This window comes from Rhipicephalus microplus, chromosome 4 (genome assembly GCF_043290135.1).
Source record: "Rhipicephalus microplus isolate Deutch F79 chromosome 4, USDA_Rmic, whole genome shotgun sequence".
Lineage (NCBI taxonomy): Eukaryota > Metazoa > Arthropoda > Arachnida > Ixodida > Ixodidae > Rhipicephalus > Rhipicephalus microplus.
In genome coordinates this window covers 118,837,389-118,862,543 of record NC_134703.1, presented here as the reverse complement: position 1 = coordinate 118,862,543, position 25,155 = coordinate 118,837,389, and the positions used below count along the sequence as shown (strand labels likewise).

General features: G+C 45.2%; 1 protein-coding gene across 1 annotated transcript in view; it reads left to right on the top strand.

The window, feature by feature from the left end:
* Positions 1-25,155, top strand: part of LOC119172847 (cell adhesion molecule Dscam1-like) — a 165,481-nt gene that overhangs the window by 127,236 nt on the left and 13,090 nt on the right. Inside the window, exons 18-26 of the mRNA XM_075893167.1 lie at positions 819-889; positions 3,191-3,437; positions 6,621-6,770; positions 7,826-8,014; positions 8,606-8,748; positions 16,175-16,346; positions 16,571-16,685; positions 20,845-20,999; positions 23,041-23,058. Of these exons, the coding sequence (XP_075749282.1) occupies positions 819-889; positions 3,191-3,437; positions 6,621-6,770; positions 7,826-8,014; positions 8,606-8,748; positions 16,175-16,346; positions 16,571-16,685; positions 20,845-20,999; positions 23,041-23,058 (1,260 nt within the window). The remainder of the gene's footprint in view (positions 1-818; positions 890-3,190; positions 3,438-6,620; positions 6,771-7,825; positions 8,015-8,605; positions 8,749-16,174; positions 16,347-16,570; positions 16,686-20,844; positions 21,000-23,040; positions 23,059-25,155) is intronic.

Below are 25,155 nucleotides of genomic sequence, written 5' to 3'. Positions count from 1 at the left end.
TAAGTAGATTGTTCGTCCGTGCACTTTATGGATCAGTAAAAGGAAAACGGGAGTGAATTTCAGTTGGTTCATGATAACTCAAGACGGCACGAAATACATAGCATTCAAGCTCGCGTGGCGTCAGAGGGGCTTGGCCTCTCTGTCCCGATGTGGGAGCAGCCAGCATCAGTCCTGTACTGATCCTCAGGACCTTAACAAAGTTCTTCATACCATAACATATATAAGGAAAACATTGCAGCGAGTCATTCTGTGTCCCCATTTTGCTCTTGTGCTGTGTGTATCGGGCCCCACTCAGTTACTTTTATAGATCGATTATCTAATGAAAATATGTAACATCATGGTGGAGTTTTTCTTGTTTTTACATATAGTCGAGAAACTGTGTAACTTTGTTGCTATAATTAGAATTAACAAAGGCGTGCCTAAAATTCATGACGAAGAGCGCTTAGCAGTATGGTGAAGTTTAGGTGTAGGTTTAAGTTTAGGTTACTCAGTTGCTCTCCAGCAAGAGAGCTACTGAGTACTGCGGCTGTTTTGAATGTAAGCAAGGCTGTCAAGGTAACATGAAGCGCTGAAATATCAGACCTTGCATGGACGTGCTTACCTACACGACGCGTTAACAGAAAGTCGCTAAATATTTTCCATTATCATAAAGAAGATATATTCGTAGTAATTCAACCCTTCCAAAAAAAACCAGATAAACTTCTTTGGCAAGTGCGTGCACTTTTTATGACACTTCATTAGGAGTCAATTATTTAACTTGCATTTTTATATACTGATGGAGGTACTCAAGCTTCATGCATGTTTTCGTCTTCTCGCAGTGCCTGGAGGTCCGCCAACACATGTTTCCGTCCAAACATTAGGACCTCAATCTCTAAAAGTTACTTGGAAGGTAAGACTTACGTCAGCTTCTGGCATTGGTAATTATCGTATTTGATATGAGTGCTAGATGGGATGAGTGTTTACATTTGCCCTTTTTCGCTTATTTTTGGGTGGGTTATGCCACTTCGATTCAAACATTGCGAATTTTAACGCAGGACAAATAACAAGTATAAAGTAGATAGGGCAACGTATACATGCGATAACCGTAGGCATGCTGACAAAAATCACTGCTAAAATTTTCACCCGTGTTTATTTTTTTTGCAAAGGCAAACCAAGCCGTTTATTACACTATTAGGCACTCAATACCGGAGCCATTTTAGCCAAATTCTTTTATCTATTTGTACAAATGTCTTATTGAAAAAATGTAAAACACAATAAAACACCAGAACTAAAAGTTTAGTTCATGACATAAATCTCTTACCCAGTTCTCACCCTTTCCATGTGTTAAAATCTAACTGAAGTGTTCTTTAGAGTGTACACACAACTTCACCAAGAACTATCTAAAAACAGTGCTTGTTCACAAAATTTGAAGGTACTAAATATAAATAAGTATGAAATATCAATAATAATTAGTAACCTGCGCTTCACCGATGACATTGCATTGCTGAGTAACTCAAGGGACGAATCGCAACTCATGATTACGGAGTTAGACAAGAAGATCAGAAAGGTAGGTCTTAAAATTAATTTGCAGAAAACGAAAGTAATGCACAACAACCTCGGAAGAGAGCAGCGCTTCGAGATAGGTAATAGTGTACTTCAAGTTGTGAAATACTATGTCTACTTAGGGCAGGTAATAACCGTGGAGCCGAACCACGAGATTGAAGTAACTAAAAGAATAAGAATAGGGTGGAGCACAATTGGCAAGCACTCTCAAATTATGGCAGGTAGATTGCCACTATCCCTCAAGAGGAAGGTATGGAACAGCTGTATCTTGCCGGTACGTAGCTACGGAGCAGAAACCTGGAGACTTACAAAGAGGGTTCAGCTTAAATTGGGGACGACGCAACGAGCAATGGAATAGAAAATGGTAGGTGTAACCTTAAGAGACAAGAAGAGAGCAGAGTGGATTAGGGAACAAACGGGGGTTGAGGATATCATATTTGAAAATATGAAGAGGAAATGAACATGCGCTGGGCATGTAGCACGTAGACAGGATACTCGCTGGTCATTAGAGTAACTAACTGGATTCCTAGAGAAGGCAATAGGGTTAGGGGGAGACAGAAGGTTAGGTGGGCAGATGAGATTAAGAAGTTTGCGGGTATGAATTGGCAGCAGCAAGCACAGCGCCGGGTTAACTGGCGGAACATGGGAGAGGCCTTTGTCCTGCAGTGAACGTAGTCAGGATGATGATGACGACGATGATGATGATCAATAATAATAATACTATGCGGAGAGCTTCGTCAAAACTACGACATAAATAATATTAGAGGACCCCAAAAAATCACACCATATCCACGAGTGAATAATGATGAGTGGGGCGAAGCGTCCGCCAACCCGTCCGTCCATTCGTTTTTGCTTTCGTCCACCCGCGCGACCATCCACGCGTCCATCCATGCGCCCATCCGTCTGTCCATGCATCCGTGCGTGAGTCCGTCCATCCGTATGTCCGCCCGTTCATACATCCATCCGTGCACGCGTCCGTCCATCTTCTAGTCTGTCTCTCCATCCATCCGTGCGTCCTTCTATTGAATACTCCAAGTACCGCCATCTCGTATCCCCTGGGGCACAAACCCGCTCCGCGCGTTCGTCCATCCATCCGTCCGTCCGTCTGTCCGTTCGTCCATGCGTGCGTCCCTGCGTCCGTCTAGTGAACACTCCAAGTACCGGCTTCTCCCATCTCGCATCCCCTGTGGCACATACCCACTCTAGAGCGGGTATGTGCCACCAGTGGCTACGTACGTCAACAATGGAGGAAAGACAGACCCACACCCTAAGGAGCTTCGCCCCTTGAAACTTTGAGCACGTGGGCTTGTTTAACGTCCATCTAAATGCAAGCACACGGGCCTAGCTAGCATTCAGTTTCCATCAAAATACAGCCGCGCGGCCAATACTCAAACCCGTGACCTTCACGTCAGCTGTCGAGCATCATGAACACTAAATTGCGTACTTTGGTGTTTAAATAGCAATCTCAAGTAGCCCTTTCCCGGTTAGCTACGCCTGTGAAAACTTATGCATTCAGGGCTTTGCTCCATGAAGTACACTGCACAGAACAATCACTTGTGTCTCCGTTCGAGTGAAGACAATGTTCAGAAAAGCGCGCTATAGTTATGACAGCGTTCGAAACAGTGAACAGTGAAAGTGGCACTTGCAGCCCCCGGTTCCCGAACTTCGTCACGGCAGTATCCGGGGCTACTACGTGGGCTACAAGCTGCACAATTCGAGCGACTTGCACCTCTACAAGACGGTCGAGAGCGGAGGAGAGGGAGACGAGGCGCCCGGAGAGTGCGTGCTCAACAACCTGCGCAAGTTCACCAAGTACAGCGTGTTGGTGCAGGCGTTCAATGCCGTGGGCGCCGGACCGCGTTCAGACGAGGTCGTCGTCTATACTGCGGAAGATGGTGAGTGCACTGTAATGGCTTCTGAAGTGCACGAGGTGAATTGTCAATAAAATAGGGTGTCTTAGAAAGAAGGATACTGAAGTCAAGAAATTGCGAACTGGCAGTGCTGAAAAGGTGCGCTTAGGAGAGCACGTGCAAAGCAGGCAGTACAAAATTTGTCGCACAGGAGAGCCTTCACAAGCGTTCTAAAAAAGTGGGAAGTCTTAGTTTTGAAAGTATTAGATTTGCGCGCAATAATATGAAAGATATTTTTGTTGTCTTAAAGGGCGACCTTTTTTTCTGTCTATTTTATACCTTGTCTTTTCGTATAGCAGATTTTTGCCACTCGGACAACATCTGGGTATCCCCGAAAATTCTGCGGATTCAAGGCTATTTAGTTAACTGGAGTCATAACATAAAAAGATGATATAAATGTCATCAACGGCATTGTTTAAATGCCGCTGTCTTGGTATACTCGCGACTGTTTTGCTGACGGCCATCTGCCAAAATTCTTATGGCTTGAGGTGACTGTATAAAAATAAAAATGACAGACCATGCGTTGTTTAAAACGCACCTTCATAAGGACGGAATATACTAGAACATTTATGCATACATGCATAATAAACATGCGATAGTGAACAGCATGCCATGGAATGAATGATAATGTTTGCCTGGACAACAAACAACGTTTGTATGTACAGCCTATCACTGACCACATCGCATCATTGCGGATCCCACAGTGCGTTGGGTCTGCTGAATTTGTCAAGTTCATTGCGTCATTCACTGACATTTTTTTCCCTTAAAAAATCTGCCACGCACATTTGAGCTCAAATAACACACAATTAATATCGAAGATATTTGAGGCCGCCAACAGCATCATAGTTCAAGCAATACTTTGATCTATTAAAAGCAAATAGATGATCTATTAAAAGCAAATAGCAAAGTACGTAGTGATGAAAAACTGCGAGATGTAAGTACACAACTAAAAAGCAGCTAAGAGATGGTTGGGTGCTACTGCCAAGTGGCGGAGTAATTTGGGTCCCGGGCTGTCGTGTGCCGCCATCCTCTCGAGTCACTTGGCGAAAGGCAAGCGCAACCACGAACAGCATAGTCATGTATGGCATAGGGAAGGGAATTAGAAGAGAAGCTGTAAACTAGTCATGAAAACTAGTCAGGAGGAGCAAGAAGGTAATATGCTGTTGTCATATGCTGCCGCATAGCGGCACGTATGCAAAACAATGTCAGGACATAAAGTCAGGACAGATAGAAGTTCTGTGATTGTAGCAAGGATGGGAGAGGGGCTGTGTTTCTGTTGAAGACAGCATTGCAGAAAGCCTATGCTGACAGCTTAGAAGACAGAATTGAGCCCATGTCCGAGAAATAGAGCACGTCTGAATGGTGTCCACTCACGACACGCCACCTAGCGTCGAGAAGACAAAGCTGAGTTAAACAAACGCAACTGTTAGTTTTTCTAGCTCATTTCATGTTCAGCGCTAAGAAAAATTTAACGTTACATTGAGCATCTCGAGGAGCGTCTGTTTGTGGGGAGACGACCATTCCGACGAGATCTAAGCTGTCTAAGCAATTTGTTGAGCCGCCATCTTGTTTAGACAGCAAAGTAGCCTGCGTCGTTTTTGTCTACGATTCAGTCTTGTCGAAGCTATTTCGCTGCCTACGGGAGAACTTTAATGAGGGCTTAATATGACCGCCGTCGAATCAGCTGTCTATATAGCCGTCTACGGTGAGCATTGGAACACACCCAAGGTAAGCATAACATAGTAATGTGTGGCGCAAGACAGGAAAAATTATGCAAAGCATACCCTCTGAAGTACAGCATGTGTAGAGAGAAGGAAGCGACTTGGAGGAGGTGTGGTGTGAGGTTGAGGAGGATAGAAATGATATAGGAAGAGGATAAAACATAGCATAGTCGTGTACGGCGTCACGAATACAAAACATGTATAAAACAGCCGTGAATACTAAAGGGGGGGGAAGAGAAACGCGGAGAAAGAAGATGTATTAGTGAAAGGAAAAAGTTGAAGCATAGCTTAGCTATTTGTGACATTAGGCAAGCAGAATCATGTATATCTCAGTCACATATTTGTCCGTAAAAGAACAGCCAGGGAGCACTGCGAATTAGGCAACACTGGCAAACATGAACGCTTAAGGAAGGCCTTCGTGCGGATCGTTTCTGTTGGAGATACAATGCTTTCTCGAATGCGGTGTGAAAAAAAGCAGACTTTATTGAAGGTGAAAGTGTACTTGCAGCCGGTATCTCATTTTAGTCATCAAGGAAGAAAAGATCGACGATAAAATAAATGTACTGGCACCGCGCGTGCGAAAAGATGTGCCACGAATTCTGATGCAGCATAAATCGCAGTGTGGGCTGCAAAGTGTTTTTCTGAACATTTGATCTCTGATGGCCAATCCTCCTGTGCTACTGACGTTTTAGCCGTGTCAAATCACGTATTAGCGGTTCTCATCCACTGCAAGGCAAAGTTCTGCCACTCCGTTACCGACGAAGTCAATTATCACGGTAAAACAGACTGTTCAGCTGTGTTGTGCAGATAGCCGGATTACCGCATTTGGTACTTGTCACTGTGCGCCGCTTATGAAATGCTGATCGCCTAGAGCAATGGCTGCTCATATCCAGAACGAGGGCTAGGTTACTTGAAGCCAATATGGCGGGGTTCCACAAGAGAATAAAGGAGAGGGTAAAATTTACTGGCAAAGAAATTAGTACAGATGATTAACCACAGAAGCTGAAACTTGCTGGCACAGACATCGAGAGGTTGCACACGTCGCAGCTGAAGCCACGAGCGTTGTCCACGCGGACGCCCACTTCTGTTGGCAATTTCGGTGTTTGTGCGTGCGTACGTGCGTGCAGGCGATACTATCATCTGGTTAACTCCCCTTCTTTCCTCTCTCCTCTCTCTTATTAGCCTGCCACTCTTAATATGGATAAGCGTTATACTTAGCAAGCTGCTTCGGTTAGCTTGCTTGTTATTTTCATGTCCGGGCGTTAGCGTCCATATTTCTCGCCATCTCCCACCCAGCACACGGAGCACCTTGACTGGATATGAGCCAGGTTGACGTTTGCACTGGTTTACAGTAACATGAATTTCATTTTCAGCGCTTTTAGAAAAACGAAGCTCTATCAGCATTAAATTCACTGTGCATTATTCACTGCATTTTTTTTACCCGCAGTGCCTCAGGTGGCTCCGTCGGGTGTCCGCTGCTCAGCCAGTTCGACCACAAGCCTTCGTGTCTCATGGGCAGTGCTACACGAGAAAAGTCTGGACGGCCTCCATAAGGGTTACCGCGTCCTCTACATGACGATTGATCACGATCTTTATGGTGAGCATCTTGCGCATATTACAGTGAGCAGCAGCTTTGTGCCGTTTTGAATATGAGTGTTTTTATTTGCGTGCAGATCTTAAAACATTCTAATTAGAAAGCTATCTCAAAAACTACGCCAGCTTATCCGTAATACTCGGTGATTGAGGCTAACTGAAGGCAAGCGAAGTCATTTTAAGCCGTCGTTTTCTGCAAACAAAGCGAATCGTCGAACTACGCCAACATCACTTAAAAGTGGGTGTCCAAATCCACCGCCATGTTTTACGTATGCTACGTACACCACGCCAGCACAGTAGCGTCACAGCGTGTGTACAGTGAGCGGTACGGATCACGTATACGGTATTTCGCATGCGCACTTCGATCCCGCTATCCCATAACTGTCTGACATCACAAGCCACTGATTTCTAAGCTTGCTTTTTTTCTCTGTCAGGCACGTTGGCTTGTGCGCACGCAAGGCTGGCAAGAGTACTTCGGCAGGCTTCGCTAGTTGTAACGGGGATGTCAACGTTTCGTTTGGTTCGCGACGACTGCAATGCACAGAGTGGTTGCTGTCGCACATGAGAGCTGGCAGTTTATGTGGCATTATTTACAGAATTTACATAGCTACTATTACAGATAGCTGAAATTTCAAAGAAAGGTGACGCTGCCTCTGCACATAGCTGCACTCACAAATATCATGAGGCAGTATTTCAAAGCACGGTATTTTTTCCATCACATTAGGTAAAATTATTTGTTCCTCACTTAAGGTAATAGGAGATAGAAGGTAACAGGGGATCGTAGGTCAGAAAAGCAGATAAACATGAGATAATTACAAGTCGAAATAGAGTAAAGTTCGAGAGAAAAGTGAAAAAAAATGAAGGCACTATTAAAAACCTATACTTCAATTAAAAGCAATATGATCAGGCCTGATAACAATCGTAGCCCGGCTAATGTGAATTTCTTATCTATTATTTCATGCTCCCACCTAATCTCATAGGAAATACCTGAAATGCCTAAGTGATCCTTTCTCTCTCTTTTTCATTACATCCTTACCTTGCTCACCATGCGTGGATCAGAAGATGTCGTGACGGCGTCGTCGCGGACGGGGCCGGCATGGACCGAGCGCGACGTGTCTTCCGAGGTCACGTCAGTCGTCCTTGACGGCGTGGAGCCTTTCCGCAACTACAGCGTCCGCGTAGCCGCTCGCACTGGTGCCGGCACGGGTGCATTCAGCGATCCAGTGCACTGCACAACACCCGAGGACGGTAAGAATGCTGTCAAAGTACCTGTCGCAAGAATGCCCTGTAAAAGAAGTCACGGTATTCGCCGAAAACGTCTGGTCTGAAGGAACGGTTTCATACATAATTACACCCACATCTCTGCAAATCGCCCGATGTAACCTGAAAGTAGCGCGTAAAGTGGTGAACACTTGAGTGTCGTTTTACAGTACCGGATTTGCTGTGAAGTAAACCAGCGAAAAAACACACACAGTGCGGATGCAAAAAGTGAAGAATTCATACGCTCCTCAATGTAGAATCACCAAAAATTGGGGCAGTAGGATTCATAACGAAATGAAAAGGGCAGTGCTGAAACTAAAAAAAAAGGACGAAAAGTGCTCTCGTCTTTTGTATTTGTTTCAGCGCTGCCTCCTTTACAATTCAGTATGTTATTCATTGTCCTATTTTCCGCTGTTTTTTTTATGCGTTAGCTTATGTCGCCCGCAGTGATGCTTCAAATTTGTCCGTTGCGAAATACCAACGTTTGTAACTAAGAGGGGTCAATCTGGAGCAACTGCGTTTTCACTGTATCAAGTAATCTTCATTAACAGGACGTTGACTGTGCGATGATTTGTTCAGTGCCTGAAGCACCTGCGGACATCAAGGCACTGATCCTGGCACCAGACGCCATCCTTATCAGCTGGCCTCCACCACCCAAAGCAAATGGTGTGCTCCAGCGCTACACTGTGTACAGCCGAGTTCATGCCCACGCGCCCAGCCAGGTCAGATACTCTCTCATTTCCCACATATCATGACATATTAGGCGCCTTTGTTCGTGAGCAACAGCGCTCTGCGCGCCAGGAGGTCTTAGACGTGGCATTGTGGCAGCAAGGCTATTATTGGGCTCGCAACACGGAGTAAGGCATGCATTACTTAGGCGAAGACTAGAATAAAACAAAAGTGCCCTCTACGAATGCTTGCCTGCTCAGTGACGGCCACACAGGCTAATCTGAGGTACTATCGGCATCAAATGAAACCCGAGCAGCGGAGCGCGTGTTTCAAGCACTAGAAACACTATAGTGTTGTCCGTCCAGTCATCACCATTGACAGGAGTGCACATCCGGTTTGGCAGCACTGCGCGATCCACCTAGAGTGCGTTATCTCTGTTTCTGCTCTAGTTTTCGTATGGCGACAACAGTGGAAATCGTGGGCGTGCAAAGCGCTTTTGATCGTATCACTTCCAATTCCTTGCTTTTACTTCAGCGTCGCAATGCAATCGGTGTCTTGGCACGATAAAACAAAAGGAAAGATATCATTAATTTGCGGTTAATTTTCAAACGATTGTCGTATCTCGTTTGCCAGCGCTTCTTCACCTGCACCCTTCTTTCAGAGACCAACCGCAAGAGGCTTCACTTCAATTGGAAATGCCGAGCGTTTCTTCGCAAGAGAGATCCCAAATTGTTTCGCCTTACCGACACGAAGTGAAACAGCGTGAAATTGCCAGCATTGTGAACCGAGTTTTGTCTAAATAGAATTTGCCAGGCATTCCGTGATAATGGACTCCGTGATGACAAACCGTGCTACAATACTCGCCTTAGGCTGCAGTATTTTAAGCTCTGTATTTTTTATTTTGTTCATCTCAAATACCATCACCATACCTGGAACGTAAGCAGAAATATTGCACTATAGGGAGATCGCGCAGTGCTTCCACACCGGATGCGTGGGCATATCTGTGTCAATGACTGGTGAACGGCGCGCACTGTGCCATTGCTAAGGCTTGTGCCACACGCTCCGCTATTCGCGTTTCATTTGATGCCATACACCCGTTGGCAAGATAATTCGGGGCGTGCGAGTAGCGACTGCAGTGGCATAAAACTGCATCGTGGTGCCGTCTGACGGTGGACGTATGGTGTCGAGGCATCGCAGTGTGCGTGCGTTCCCTTTCGCGCGCATGGCCCTTTCTTTTCACATGTTTGCAACGTATTCGCTGATTATGTGTAGCGCCTTGCGGCAAAGTCATTTAATTATTTTTTTAATCCGTAATGCACTTAATTTGACGGGGCCACGGTTGGCATAAGGCGTCCGCCGCTCGCTTTACCCAATTAAGATTACTTTGTCTCCGTCACAAGCCGTTGCCACGTGAAGCATTAGTAGCCTTCAGGCCTGTGCGTGTTCTTTTTTGTGAAAGCGTAATGCCTGATACTGAAGTGTGAATGAGGGCACTGAAACCGAAGAGGTGATAAGCCAAAACAACTTCATCAGAATACTCTCATCAGCTGAGGAGGTCCCGCTGCTAGTGTTAACTGGCTAATAAAGGTAAAACAAGCGAAGTACCCTGCCGCCCCCCGCCCCCCCCCCCCTGCGTGCCGCAGTGCCCTGAGCATGCGACGGACTCAACAATGAAAGTGAATCCTACCGCATCACGCGACATATAATTGGCTGCGCACGAGCACTGCCATGTCTCGACGCCATAGGCTCAACGTCAGACGCCGCTGTGATGCCGTAAGTTTATCTCGCTAAGGTTGCCGTCCGCGCGTCCCGATCGTTTTGCCTACGGGTGTACGACGAAGCTGCACGACAGGAAAGCCCCGCCGCGGTGGTCTAGTGGCTAAGGTACTCGGCTGCTGACCCGCAGGTCGCGGGTTCAAATCCCGGCTGCGGCGGCTGCATTTCCGATGGAGGCGGAAATGTTGTAGGCCCGTGTGCTCAGATTTGGGTGCACGTTAAAGAACCCCAGGTGGTCGAAATTTCCGGAGCCCTCCACTACGGCGTCTCTCATAATCATATGGTGGTTTTGGGACGTTAAACCCCACAAATCAATCAATCAATGCACGACAGGAAAGCCTCACGTTGCTATCGCAATGAAGACGTTGCGATAGATATGCCCAACTCCCCGAAATGCGAAATAAATAAACCACAGCCTCTTACGCGTTCAATTCTGACCAGCTGTCTTACGGGTGGGAAGCGGGTGGCTTATCTCAACTGACCAACATTTGCGGTGCAGCTCAGTTATTTCTTAGTTTAGGCAAAGGGCTCGTTGCTATAGCAAAGTGTGATATAAAATCGTTTTGTTTACATATTCACTGCATTCCCCGCACCGATCGAGCTGATATGAGAAGTATTGTTGTAGCACTGAGCAACGCCTAAACGGTTTGTAAGTGATGCCATTAAATACAATCTGCCTTTGAACTTTGACGTTTGGCCACCTCAGATATTTCATGGCTCCGCGCTTCGTTCGTCGGCAGTTGCTGAAGTTCAGCCAGGATTGTTAGTACACTTTATCCGTGCCTGGAGAAAATTATGATCTATCTATCTATCTATCTATCTATCTATCTATCTATCTATCTATCTATCTATCTATCTATCTATCTATCTATCTATCTATCTATCTATCTATCTGTGTCTGTATGTATGTATGTATGTATGTATGTATGTATGTATGTATGTATGTATGTATGTATGTATGTATGTATGTATGTATGTATGTATGTATGTATGTATGTATGTATGTATGTATGACCGCCAATTTCTCAGAAGTCGTGATCGCCTCCTTGATTCGGGGCTGACTAAAATGAGTATGGGAGTGTTAGAGTATTTGACGAATGTGTCAGCTAGTCATGACATGAACAACGCATGAGTTTCGTCGTGCACGTCGTTGAACCTCTTCCTCTAGGCATGTGTGGCGCATTCCCGTATACCATAGGGTATACGCCATGGATGATAGACGGTTGATATCTCCCAAGGATTGGTGAGAACAAACACAAGTTATTCAAAGCGAGAGCGTTATGAAAAACTGACCTGATCAGTGTTGACCCGACAAATGGAAGGAAGAGATATCAGGGCCTCGCATGAATTTAACTCAAGCAGCCTTCATGGTTATCCAGTATTCTGCCACAGAGCCACGCCAGGTCTCTAAACTGCTTTGGAAAAAGCCCTTGTGCAGGCGTAAAGTTGCTGAAACATTGTTTGTGGTTGCAGGACTAGCTGTCTAATTCTACATTCATCACATCTCTTCTCTTATGATGCAGGCGCCACGTCGGGTTCCCGTCAGTTGTACACTTTACCGCAATCCACTGAAGCTGGCCAGCGTAGCACGAGTCCATTCTCGTAGCACCATGCTCGAATGAACAGGCGCTAAATATGAGCTTACCACTTCAATATTAATATCCATGGTTTTACGTTCCAAAAACGCAATATAATTGCAAGAGAAGCCATAGTGGAGTGCACCGGAAATTTAGACCACCCGAGGTGTTGGTGGTTTAACGTGCACTGAAATTGCACAGTACAAGGGAATCTACGATTTTGACTCCGTATAAACGCAACCGCCACGTTTAGGATCGTGCCCGCCAACTTCCGTTCAGCAGCCGAGCAACCCGCAGCGAGTGTTCCACCGATCTGGACAGCTTACAGCTTCAGAAATCGGTAATGCCAATGCCGCTGTTGGCATCGTTACGCAACTACAAACAACTGTCTGAACAAAACATACGTGACTCTTCCACATATGCTTCTGCGTAGGGAAGTTGTACATATTTTTAGCGTAATTTCATAACGTTTCGCCGAATAAAAATGTTACAACACAGTGCCGTTCCCTCCGCATTCTTCGCATAATGTCGATTCGCAAGGTACGTGGGATTTGGCTGAATTTTCCGGACTGCGCTTTGTAGTAAGGCAAGCCTGTCCATGGAATAAATACGAAACGGCATTCTACAAGCAATACACGCTGTAGATTGATGCCACCAGATATACATGTGGCATCGAACAATCTAGCGTTATTGCTGGCAGCTGCGTTTGTTTAGAATATTCTCAGTTGATCGTGTTTGTGTGTTCAAGCCTGGCAGATTACCCGAAAGATACATTGCTCTGACATTCTACCACGGATTTTGCAAGGCAGTATCTACACGTGCAATAAGTGGTACGATAAAACACGGAAAGGAGCATGTGCGGCAACATCTAAGGGCTCCTTTCCTCGTTTATGGGTAATCAATTAGCACACTGGAAGTGGCAACGTACGCACAGCTTCTCTGAATACTGCATTGTTTTCCATGTCAATCAGCTCTATATATTTATGCAACACAAGGAGGACAATCAGTTTACGGGCTTTCACGTGCCTAAGCAACGATAGAGGCACGACGTACTGGATGACCCAGGTTCAATTTCGTCTAGCCGCGGTTCTTCAAAACACACCTGAGTCAAATGAGTCAAAGTATGCGAGTGTTCCTGCATTTAGTTCCCACTTGGATCGGCCACCGTGGCTGGAAAACACGCCTGTGTTCTTGTGGTTAGCAACGCGACACTCCGCCTGCTGAGATACTACGGCGGGTGAGTCAGAAGATTGCAGTCGATCTGCTAAACCAATGAGGAAGTCCTCCAACGCAATGACCGGCTACACCACGTACCTGGCTGTCATTCAGACTCCTGCCGCCGCGTACATATGAATTTCAGTTGACTGTGCTCACCAATAGGGCAACGACACGTCGGAAGGGCAGTATTTGCGATCCACATACACAGGTTAAGCTATGCGTAGCGACTTCAAAGAGCAAGTAGCCTTGCCGAGCCACAAGTGCGTAGCTCTTGGAAAGAAAGCTCCACTAATCAATTTTGTTTGCCGCAGTGAGCCCCTTAAACTTTAATGGCCAACGTGAAAATGCTTGTGCACTGATAAGGCTGTTTTACAATTTGAAGCTTACGAGTCATTTTTATAGAACAAATCTAAACATTTCAGAAAAAAGACTTATTGCTCCCGGAAGCTGGCAGAGTTGCTGATATCTAGAATTATTGATCGCCTGTAGAAGTAACCATTTAAAGCCTCAAAATAGAAATTGGTTACTTTCACGAATTGAATGACACAATCTACGATGTAACTATATCACACGATTTTACAGAAACAAACAAGATTAACAATCGAAGTGGCTCAGCTTTACCGTAGAACCCCTCAGCTCTGTGGGTCAAGCAAGTGGCCTATTGGACCATTGCTTTGCTGACTAAAGAATTATCAAACTAATTCTATCCCCAGAATTAAGAAATTACTGTGAGACACATTTGCAATTGCGTTGAAATCAAATTATAGATGAAACTCAGTGTCATTTGCGGACTCTGCGACGCTAGCACCATTTTGCCAGATGCTTTGGCCCCAGTTTTTGAGAATGACGCATGGCAGTAAGCATATCGAGCTGCCAGGAGACGTGACGACACGAAAGTGAACGTCGTCTTATGCAGCTTTTTTTTTCCTTGAGAGCCTGTTTTTATATAGCAGGCTTCAAGCAGACTAGTTCAGCTATCGCCGCTCTTTCTCGCCTTCTTTAACAAATAATGAGTGACCTTGAAGCTTTCAAGTCCACATCTTGCAATAAAAACTGACAAGTATGGCGAAGAATAATAGTCAGTAAGTAGCCTGGTAGGACCCGCTCTTCTTCCTAAGATAGACCTAAACCTTCATACGGGATTGCAGCAAGTGAGCTCAGCTTGCGTCAGCTTACATGTTCCGATCGACTCGAAGACTTGCAGCTGGCCTTGCAGAATCATTCTTTTTTGTAAAAAGAAGACGTAAATAAATGACTGCTGATCATGTGCAGCGCGAAATTTCTCCAAGCTTACTTTCTATTTTTTGTATCAAGGTGTCTTTGCTCGCTCTCGCAATAACTCACTACATAATGCTTTCCACTTTGCCTCAGCTTCCAAGCACAAGTTCCTTATCCACTATAGACTGCAGTGAAGCAAAACAGCTAGAATACGACAAAGCGTTTCACTGGTGTTTGCTCGAAATCGAGGCGTCAAATGGCGGAAATAAAGAAGCAAAAAACTTCCGAACTAGCGAGTACTCAGATGTAAAAAGGAATCGTATTGTGTACTTGAAACGACAAGAGGGAGATGGAAGATGCGACAAGTGAACTCGAGTGAAAAGTCCCTTTTCTTCCCCCCCCCCCTCTTTTTTTTTATCCGCAATCTGCTCACTTGCATGGTTCGTTCTCTCCTTCAGTACGCGGTGCCAAAGCAAACTTGGAAACAGTTCTTATCCTGCGCCAGAGCCACGATACAAAGAAAGCACTGCCCTGTTCAAAATTTTAGCCTCAACAGAGTTGCACTACTCCGCTGGGATAAATGCACTGAGATTGGCAGAGATCCCATGCAGTGGGCGTCGGTTTCTTTCACGGTACCCGTAGTGCTACGCCGAGACAGCTGCTGAGCTAGCATGCCGGCAGTGCTTTGAGAATAGATTAGAAACAACAACTTCCTAACAAAACGTTTGTAAATGATGCGATAAGCATCAATAGTGTGAGTGGCTCAATTTTTAACTGTAATATTTCAGGCGTTTTGCAGGGCAGGCGACGTGTTAAATGCGTAATCGCTTTTCTTTTGAATACTTTCACGGTGCCCTACATGATTTCTGAAAGTGTTGCCAAAAATTTAAACGTAGTGGTGAAAACGTTCAGTGGCTACCCCATTCGCACTGCTAAAGTTGTTCAAAAGATGGAGGTTTAAAGAGATGGATATTCTACAAAACAGCATGTCGCTGCAAAACTGATTGATTGATATGTGGGGTTTAACGTCCCAAAACTACCATATGAGTATGAGAGACGCCGTAGTGGAGGACTCCGGAAATTTTTACCACCTGAGGTTCTTTAAGGTGCACCCAAATCTGAGCACACGGGCCTACAACATTTCCGCCTCCATCGGAAATGCAGCCGCCGCAGCCGGGATTTGATCCCGCAACCTGCGGGTCAGCAGCCGAGTACCTTAACCACTAGACTGTCGCTGCAAAACTCCCCACAAGTGGTCTTGTCATCTTCATACAGAAACTGCTCCCCTTAACGCATGAGTATGCAGGCGTCATACAGTTTCCCCCAATCTCAAAGGTAGAGGAAAAGGAAGCAAATACGAATTGAGCTATTTTAGCTGCAGGAGTTCTATGACGACGTCAATCATGCACGTTTTTGTGGCCTTTGGATAGTTTAACGGTGGACCGTTTTATGTAAAGGCGCACATGTACCCTCACGACGGTCTGTTACTTCTTTCTTTTTTCTTACCGCTTCATTCCCTCTTCCCAGTGCATGTGTAACAGACCGTGCGCGCATCTGGTTCACCTCTACGCCTTTCATTTCTTCTCTTCCTTACCCTCTCCTCTCTTGCATGGTGATGTTTGTAAATAAGCGAAGCATATATACCATTCTCACTACATTGCGTAAAAACGACGCTTCAATCTATGCGCAGCCGGGTTCAGGTGGTGTGCCGGCACAACCGGTGTCCGTGCCGTCCTCCCAGTTCTGGCACGAGACTCGAGGCTTGCGCACGGGTCAGCGCTACGAGTTCTGGGTGACCGCGTCCACCGGAGCCGGTGAGGGACCGGCCACGCGCATCGTCACACAGAATCCGGAAGTGCGGGGTGAGAACTGTTCTCTCCTTTTGCTTTATTGATTCCTCTCCCACTGTATTCCTTCAGAAAAGTATTGTTCTCGTCTACTAGGCGAAACATGTGAGAATGTTGAGTTTCTCAAAACGAGCAAAAAAATGCCGATAAGATACTGCATTGCTATCCCTCACTCTCCCCTTTTCTGAGCGATTATCCCGTTTATTCAATAATAATGGGACCGTTTTTTTGTTTCGCAGCTCCGGCACGCATAGCATCCTTCAGCCGGAAAGTGAGCGTTGCCCTGAAGCAAGACCTGGAGCTTCCCTGCAGGACAGCGGGACAACCGACGCCAGTGAGGGAGTGGCGGACAAGGTGTGTGCACTTCAAATAAAATATTCCCTCCTATTAGAAATTGGCACGCATAGTATGATCTTTCGCTCGTGCCGCCTGCGGCGCTAGAACATAATCTTTTACGTTTATTTTTGAACCTAGATGCTAAAAGACACCGAATCAACTTCTATCACCCGTCACGCTGGAGAAGAGACGGCTTTTACGTTTGTCGCACGCTGCTAATACATAGTCCTTCGCATTCATTGCGTAAACAGCATGAAATTAGTGAGGCGACGTACGCGACTGTTGATAATTATTGCGACCTTTTTCTTAGTATGCACGATAATTTCCCTCCAAACAGCTCCTTTATTCTCCCGAATTCATCACTGTCCACTGCAGCCGGGAGGGGTGTTTCTTTGTGTTGTCACCCTGGTTATTTCATCTCTCCTGATTACTACTCTTCCCTCCCAAATTATACCCATCTTCCCATTAACACGTTTTCTATCGCAAGCTGCGCCCTTTCCAGCATCCAACGCATTTCCTGGCATACAAACTCCGACGGCTGGCGGTCATTACCAGGACACCTGCTGTAATCAACGCTCGCCTGATCGCCTCTTTCATTCTCGGGTTGATTCTATTACGCCCCCTCCCCCCTTGTAATCTACCTGCCGTCGTCGTCCTTGGGATCGTTCGTCCAGACAATGAGAGAGACCTTGCCCTAGCTTTCCGTTCCAGTTCTGCAATCCCGCGTATCAGGCGTGTTCATCCCGTGAGAGACGGCCGCTGTCTTCGCCAACAATGAGAGTTAGGCCATTGCGAACGGCCGCGGGCGCAAACAAACGATTCGGATAGCGGAAACAAAGGGGGGGGGAGAGAAGACGGACTTCTAGCTTTGCCGGTTTCGCGGCATTGTCCCATCAGTGCGCTAGCTCACGAAGAGGGCTTACGCTCGCAATAGTGCTGCGGTAAAGAGCTCGCCGCTTTGGTGCACGGCCAGCGCTGAGTGCTCATGTCGAACGGGAACCTCTGCCGTAGCCAGCGTAGAAACTGGAACTGAGATAGATTGCACGCGGTGTCATTGCACTCGAAATGGCCAGCAGACCCTCCGGCACCTTAATGCTAGCTCTCAAAGAACCTGCCCGTATAGTTACAATTCTGAAAACAAGAAAGTAAAAGGCAAAAAAAGGAAAAGAAAAAAAAGGAAGGCGCAGGCGCCTTTAGCAATGAATGCTTTGGCTACACTTCCGACTTGGTTCGGCTCAAGCCCATTTTTCTCACGTGCTCTCTTTCCTTTGACTCCTCCATTGTGTCGTCCGATTTGTTGAAGAGCGGTCGCGGCAAGTCCGTGGCAAGGAAGAAAAATAACGGAAAACTTACAGCATCTGCGTCACCGTCCAGACCGTTTCTTTTCACGGGCGCACCCTTACCGCTCTTTTGAAAGAGTTCAAGAGTGTGAAATTCTTCTCCGTGAGGGCTTTCCATAGCTTTCCACGGAAGGCGATAAATATATATCACTGGCCATAGCACAAAAAAAAAAACCGTGCGGGAACCCACCTGAAACTCGCGCCGTATTGATGGAGCCGTTTTCAAGGGGACTTATAAATTTATTTCATCAATAGCTGTTCTGGATAAATATGCTGGTTCTTTGTCAACTTGAGCCCCAATATTCGTTTGCGGAGAGGATATAGTATCCTGCTGTAAACGTAGAGGTTTCATTTATAAACTCCCTTATCCACAGCGGAACGTGTACATCGTGGTACACGGGAACAAGTAACCCAGTGGCTGGTTCGACGGGCAGGAGGCAGGCGGTTGAAACCGTGCGTTCTGTATGTTCGTGAGTGCACTTACATGTGTGCCTGTTAATACAGCGACCATAGTGGAAAATTTTCGGTAAGCGCAGGAGTGGCGGAAGGGCGTAACGTTGAATACCACCAATTCATATATTCACCCCCCCCCCTTACTGATTACGCATCTGATTAGGAAATACATGCGGTGAACAAACAGGTACACCGCTATCTACAGACAATATACAGTAATAGCTGGTAGTCGGCAGCAGCCGCGCGTATGAAGAAAACGCGTAGGGGTGACCGTGCCAGTAATGCCCAGTACGTTGAAGAACGCAGGGCTTTCTTGCGGGTGTACGCAGATATGGAATAGCTGCGTTCCGTCTGTGGGCTTTGCGCTTCATTCGCCCATTTTGTGACGTTTTCACGTGACCGCATGTTTACATATGACTCGAGCTAGAGTGTCTGGCGGGAGTCGTTGCAGTGGTGGCACTACGAAGCGGGTACATGTCTATCCCCGCAGGATTTAAGAAAAATGCTTCCTTCAAAGCAGCACGGCGCGGAAGCGCACGTGTGCGCTGGTCGGATTGTTTGTCACAAAAGAGCGCGGTCGCATGTGATTGTTGGCTTACTGGACGCAGTTTGTTCGTCAGATAGATTAAAGAAGCCCTACAACAGTTCTGAAGCTTTTCTTTTGTCAGTAGTTTGCGTAGATTGGTGACTTGTGATCATTTCAGCATAGATCTTAAACTACAATATCAAAGGATTTAGTATATTATTCACGCAATAATGTTACCACATCGCATCCAAGTGTTCTGGCACGCGTATTATTTTGATGTATCTTAGGGCTTCCCCCACAAATGTTTCAGAAGCTTCTCTGTTGTTTTAGATCAATGCGTTCGGATTGCGTGCAGGACGCGAATTGTCTAGTTTCTTGGAGAGATCGCACGGCCACCAGCTATATAGCTGGAATCTTCAATAGAACTTGAATAAAAGTCGGACGCGATTTGCCGCTTGTGAGATTATCGATGGGCTACGCTTTGTTCGCCGCAATCAGTGCACAGCGTGTGTTGCCTGTAATCTGACTTTCCGTTTCGCGGTCACAGGTTCACTCATATAAGACTTTCATCTTGGACACGGCGAGTACTTCCTTAGTCAATGTCAGACCGAGTGTGAGTATCAAGACGTAGTGGAGCTCACCAGAATTATTGTGGGTGAAAATGGTGGCGCAGGGCACAGCCCTGTGATTAGATAAACTAATTGTTAGGTGTGACCATGAGATGGTATCAAAACTGAACTTACTAATCAGTTTTGTTTATATGTTTTGTATTTGTTTTTCTTAGTAGGCCCGTGTGCTCAGATATGGGCGCACGTTAAAGAACCCCAGGTGGTCTAAATTTCCGGAGCCCTCCACTACGGCGTCTGTCATAATCATATGGTGGTTTTGGGGCGTTAAACCCCACATAACAATCATTCGATTTTTTCTTTGAACCACGAGTGCACTGGTACAGAGCGATTGCAATGACTACCGAGCACTACAGAGGCGCATACAACCATTTTTCGTCCGGGTGTCTTGCTGGAGCAGATTGGCGGCCTATATTAAACATTTCTCTTTCTCTCCTTTTTTTTTGAGTTTGCGAGCTGCCTCTTTCGAACAGAGGGTAGGATCTTCATTTTGTCGAAGCTGTGAAAGTAATCTGTCTGACAGAATTCACACCACTGCATTCTTGTAGTTTATTGCGCGTCTCACCGACCAACCCACAGAACGGGCAACAGCACTCACTTCGCCGTCATCGTAGTTCCTAAAATCGTCTTCTCAGATTGAGAGCAAGAAGTGACATGGGATGTGATTGTAAATAACAGTAGAAAATACATGCCTCGCTTCGAACCAGTAGCGCCAGTTCCAGTTCTGAGAAGTCAGACACCACGTTTGTGACTATATATCGCAATGACGTCTACAATTCGTTGAAAGGACAGCAACATGTTCGCGCTGCGCGTTGAGTGCCTCGATGCACGTTAGTCCGGGGAGCTGGGGGACAGGGGAGGAGACCATGAGCTAACACGGCAGAAAAGCTCTGAAACAACTACTATTTAAACTTGCTTGTTGGTTTCTCTGCAGAGTGTAATAAAAATAGTAAGCGGGCTAAGGTATAGGCTCAGTGTAACCAAAAGAATTCATGGCACCAACTTGAAACGTTAAACGTCAAGATGGTCGTCAAATATAGCTACCAGTGTCACCCCTGCCCCAGATGGTTAAGATTCACAGAGTAATCGACTAGTGCCTGCCTCATATCGTAGTTCTAAAACATAAAACCACATATATTATTAGTATTGAAAGGAACTGTTAGGATCTTTATTTGCCTTTTTGACTGGGTGCACTTCCACATACGTATATTTTGGTTCCGTTGAACGCATAGCTCTGGCCCCTTGCGGGAGAGTGACCGTATTCGAGTGCTGCCGTCGGGCACCTTGCACATCGAGGCGGCCGAGTCAGATGACGCCACCAACTACACCTGCCACGCACACAACCTGTACGGAAGGGACGCTGTACAATACACAGTCCGAGTGCATGGTAAGCGCTTCAATCAGTTCCTACTTGAACGCACTTTTTATCTGCAATCATTGTCTTATGCGCACAGATGGGTGTTCAGCAAGCGTGGAATGGGCTCGTATCTACCAATGTGTGTGTTTTACTCAATTTTGCTTTGATCTTAAGTTTGCGAGCCCTTTAGTTTGTGTCTACAGTTGCTGAACGTCCTCACCAATCGCTCAGGTGGAGGGCGGCATATCCTATATAACTACCACATAATAGTGTTGTAGTATGTGTGTCATTTACAACCACATTGCAAATTCGTTTAGCTATAGTCATGTGTGAAAATCAATGGTGGCATCAAGAAAGCAACGTAATTTGTTTATTCCAGCATGGTTCATAGTGGGTTTGTGTTGTTTCTGTATCACCGACATTCAGTACGTTAAAACTTATTTATAGCACTATATTGCAACTGTGGGTGCATCTGAACGAGGACTATATCTCAATGTCCTAATTCTTTAAACTATAGATGCTTGTTTCCGTTGCATTTGTCGGTCATATTGAGGTTTTTTGTACATAAAAATTCTGATGTAATTAGAATATTTTAGAATAACGCGAACGTATTACATGCCAGAGTTTATCAACACTCGAATAACGCATTTCCGCCGCAAATATGACGTTGGTTATGTGTCCACAAACGAAAAGAAGCAGTTCCAACGACGGAAATGAACCCGTGACTTCACTATTCGCGGCACTAACACCCAGTAGTCTACGACAACGACATCAGCACAGATGCAAGATGCTTCATCAACACACCTTATTTCTCAAAAATGTCTAACTCACACTTTAATCTCTGTTGCCGGGACGAAGAAAAGCGGGCAGATGCTGCCATATCTGAGAAGAGACGTACTGAATTAACGAGTGCCAAGTTGGACGGCGACGACGCAAAAATTGTCTCGATATCGGTGACTCACACTGGCCGCGTTAACATCGAGGAGTCGCGCTAGGTGCAGTTGCGCAGGTAGATTATCGCTTCGAATTAGTGTGCGACGACGCGCTGTAGGACCAGTGCAGCTTCCACATGCATTAAGTTTAAGGGTTGTTCTATACCGGCTACTGCTTCAAGTGTGATAGCAGCGACTATAAAACTGCGGCAATAAGCATCGCAGAAAGGCAACAATGTCGACGTGCAAATTTTATATTCATTGGCGGAGTGAAACAACTACCAACGTGAAGGGAAGCCTTCGTGAGTTTATGGGTCAAGCTTTGAACCCCTGGCTTCCGTGTTGCTGAAGCGCAGCGAGGTAGCGCATTGATGAGCACCGGCGTAGGTAACCTCACTCCTCTAGAGCGCACACCGTGCTGTTGCTCTCTTCAAATGATGAGGTTTAGGAAATGCATATGGAGTGCCAGTATTTATTATGTGCTTGTTAATGCCTTTTCACGTGGTATTTAGTGTATGTTTTGTCCAGGTACATGCTAACAAATTCAGCTACAACAGTGGTAAATCATGATCACGGGCGTTGGTCATCGCAATAAAGATGCCCTAATCTTAACGAAGGAGATAAGCCACTACGCGTCAGCGTGGGTGTATTCACGTCAAATGGTAATATAGATGTCAAACACCATGGTACATGCACCAGCTCCAGCTCGCTTAGGTTAATTCATAATAAACAATACGCTAGGTTTGTGGTGACTTATTGCACCTTCGTGTTATACCGATTTCTATGGTGGAGAATTCAACCATGTTCTTTTTTACTCCAGAATTTCAAGTAGTTAGGAAATTGTGATCAATATAAATGTGTTTATTTCTTGGTGCACTTCACTTTTTAACGTGGTTAACTACGTGTAATTTCAGTATTGATACAGTCTATTTGTAGACGAATTAAGTTTAGCAAGAACCTCGAGCAGATTTTTGTGAAAAATATTTGTTGGCTGACACAATGAAATACCGTGTAGAAAATAAAACCTAGGCTATCACATATTCCTTCAGTATAGTGATAATAAATGTGCTTGTAAACACTTGAGTTATTAACACAACGCATCTTCACTTCACTTATTTCATTTTTCCTATTTATTGCAGTGAACATATCCCAGAAATGTAAGTATGGCTTTTTATATCTATAATAGCGCACCTGACGCATTAAAAAAACTAGTGATGTTTGAAGTGGGCATCTTTTATACAAGAAGTGTAATTCTAAACACGGTGTACTCGTACTATGAAATGCTTATTTCCAGAAAGACGAAGTTAAAAAAAATATTAATATTAGTCAAATACAATTCCAAGTACCAATAAAACTGGCATAAAATACTAATATGAATCATAAAAAAACAGTAGTACTCAATGACTTCCACGTTTTTGTCGCTTCTTGTTCACAATCTATATGGTGTGCCCATAGATACAGACCACGTCACCAAGTGTTACCGCAGACGGCCTCCTGAAACAACTGAATCCACCAGATGGATGATAATGTAGACTCGGTGAAGTTAGGCTTGAGATATTTATCTGTCATTTGCGGCCTCGTTTCACGAAGTTGATCATTTTTTTATTTATTTTAACAGCGAAGCTGCCTAAGTGGGCCACAAAAACTTTCGTGTGTGCTCAAAAGCGCAGGTGGGTATTAGTCGCAGGGATTGGGCAATACCCATTACCGCGCACAGCAGCTGCCAGCGTTAAGCAGTAGCTGCTCGGCACAGTAGACCATGTTTAACATGGTAAAAAGAAAGAAAGGAAAATAGAAAAGGAAAAAAAAACATTGAGAAAAACCCGGTTTGTTTCCTGACCCACTGTACTCTCTTTTTGTCCCTTATGAATACATCTATCATTTTCTCTTCCATTGCTCGCGGCGTCCTCCTCAATTTAAATTGAACCCTATTTCTGAGCCTTTAGGTTAATGATGGTAGGTAAGTACAGCCAAAATGCAGCTGATATATACCTTCTTCTTGTGGGTGAGTGGTAGATTGCCATTCATGATCAGAGAAAGCTTGCCGAAGGTTATATATTCCATCGATATCGTTCTAGTTATTTCACTCTCATTGTTCAGCTCCGCGGTTAGTACCTGTGCTAAGTAGACATATTGTTCTACAAATTTTAACGTTTCTCCACCTACCACAAAGCGCTGTTTCTTGCCGAGACTATTGCAAATTACTTTAGCTTTATGCATATGAATGTTCAGACGTACTCTTCTGCTTTTTTGTCCACTTCAGTAATAACAAGTTGTAATTCGTCCCTCGAGTTGCTCATTAATGCAATGTCATTAGCGAATCGCTGATTTCTAAGATACCCTCCACTAACTGTTATCATCAACTCTTCCCAATCTAGGGCCATAAAAAGTTCCTGTAAATACGTGGTGAATAGCATTGGATAGATCGTGTCTCTCTGCCTCACACCCTTCTTTATTAGGATTCCGTCTCTTTCTTTATGAAGAACTAGTGGGGCTGTGGATCCACTGTAAAATACTTCCAGTATGTTTGTCTAGAGTTAGTCGATTCGCTGATTCTGTAGTGCCGGCGTCACTTCTGATGTCTCGACTCAGACATCGTCGGCGATGCGTGCACTATGGAAGTGGCACACGCAGTGCATATTGACCGAGATAGTCATTGCGAGTAATCATTTTCTGTCTAATAGGGAAAGCCCACAATTTCGAAAAATTACTACATTGCAACACGCATCAGAAATCATGCGCCCTCAAACAGGGTCGCTGTGATGTAGCAAGTCTAGACCATGTTCCCTGGTTTGGCGGATGGTACCATAGCCACGTGTTATTTTCAATACTTAGCGTGCACTGTTATAAGTCGCAAAATCACAAAAAAATCAGCTCGTAATCAATAAGATTATGGAAAGAATGCAGTTAAATGTTATTTAGGCATGCATGCCTACACATGCTTGATTGATATTTCAATAATTAAGCCACTAGTTGTCGAGCTAAGACAAGAATAGAACTAATTCACTTACCTTAATTATTGAAAATGTTAGTAATGGCAAGTAGAGTATACAAGGATCAATATGCACTGCGTGTGAAAGAGCACTTGGATGTCATTTGTATATGCCATGCGTTCCTGAATCACAGTTTAATTGTTGGGCGAGTGTCCAGCTAGAATAATCATTAGCACTAATTAACTCAACCTCATGAACGGCTACTGCATTTTAAAGGGAACAATACCCACTCGGCGTGCTTCCTGTATAACAAATTTTTTC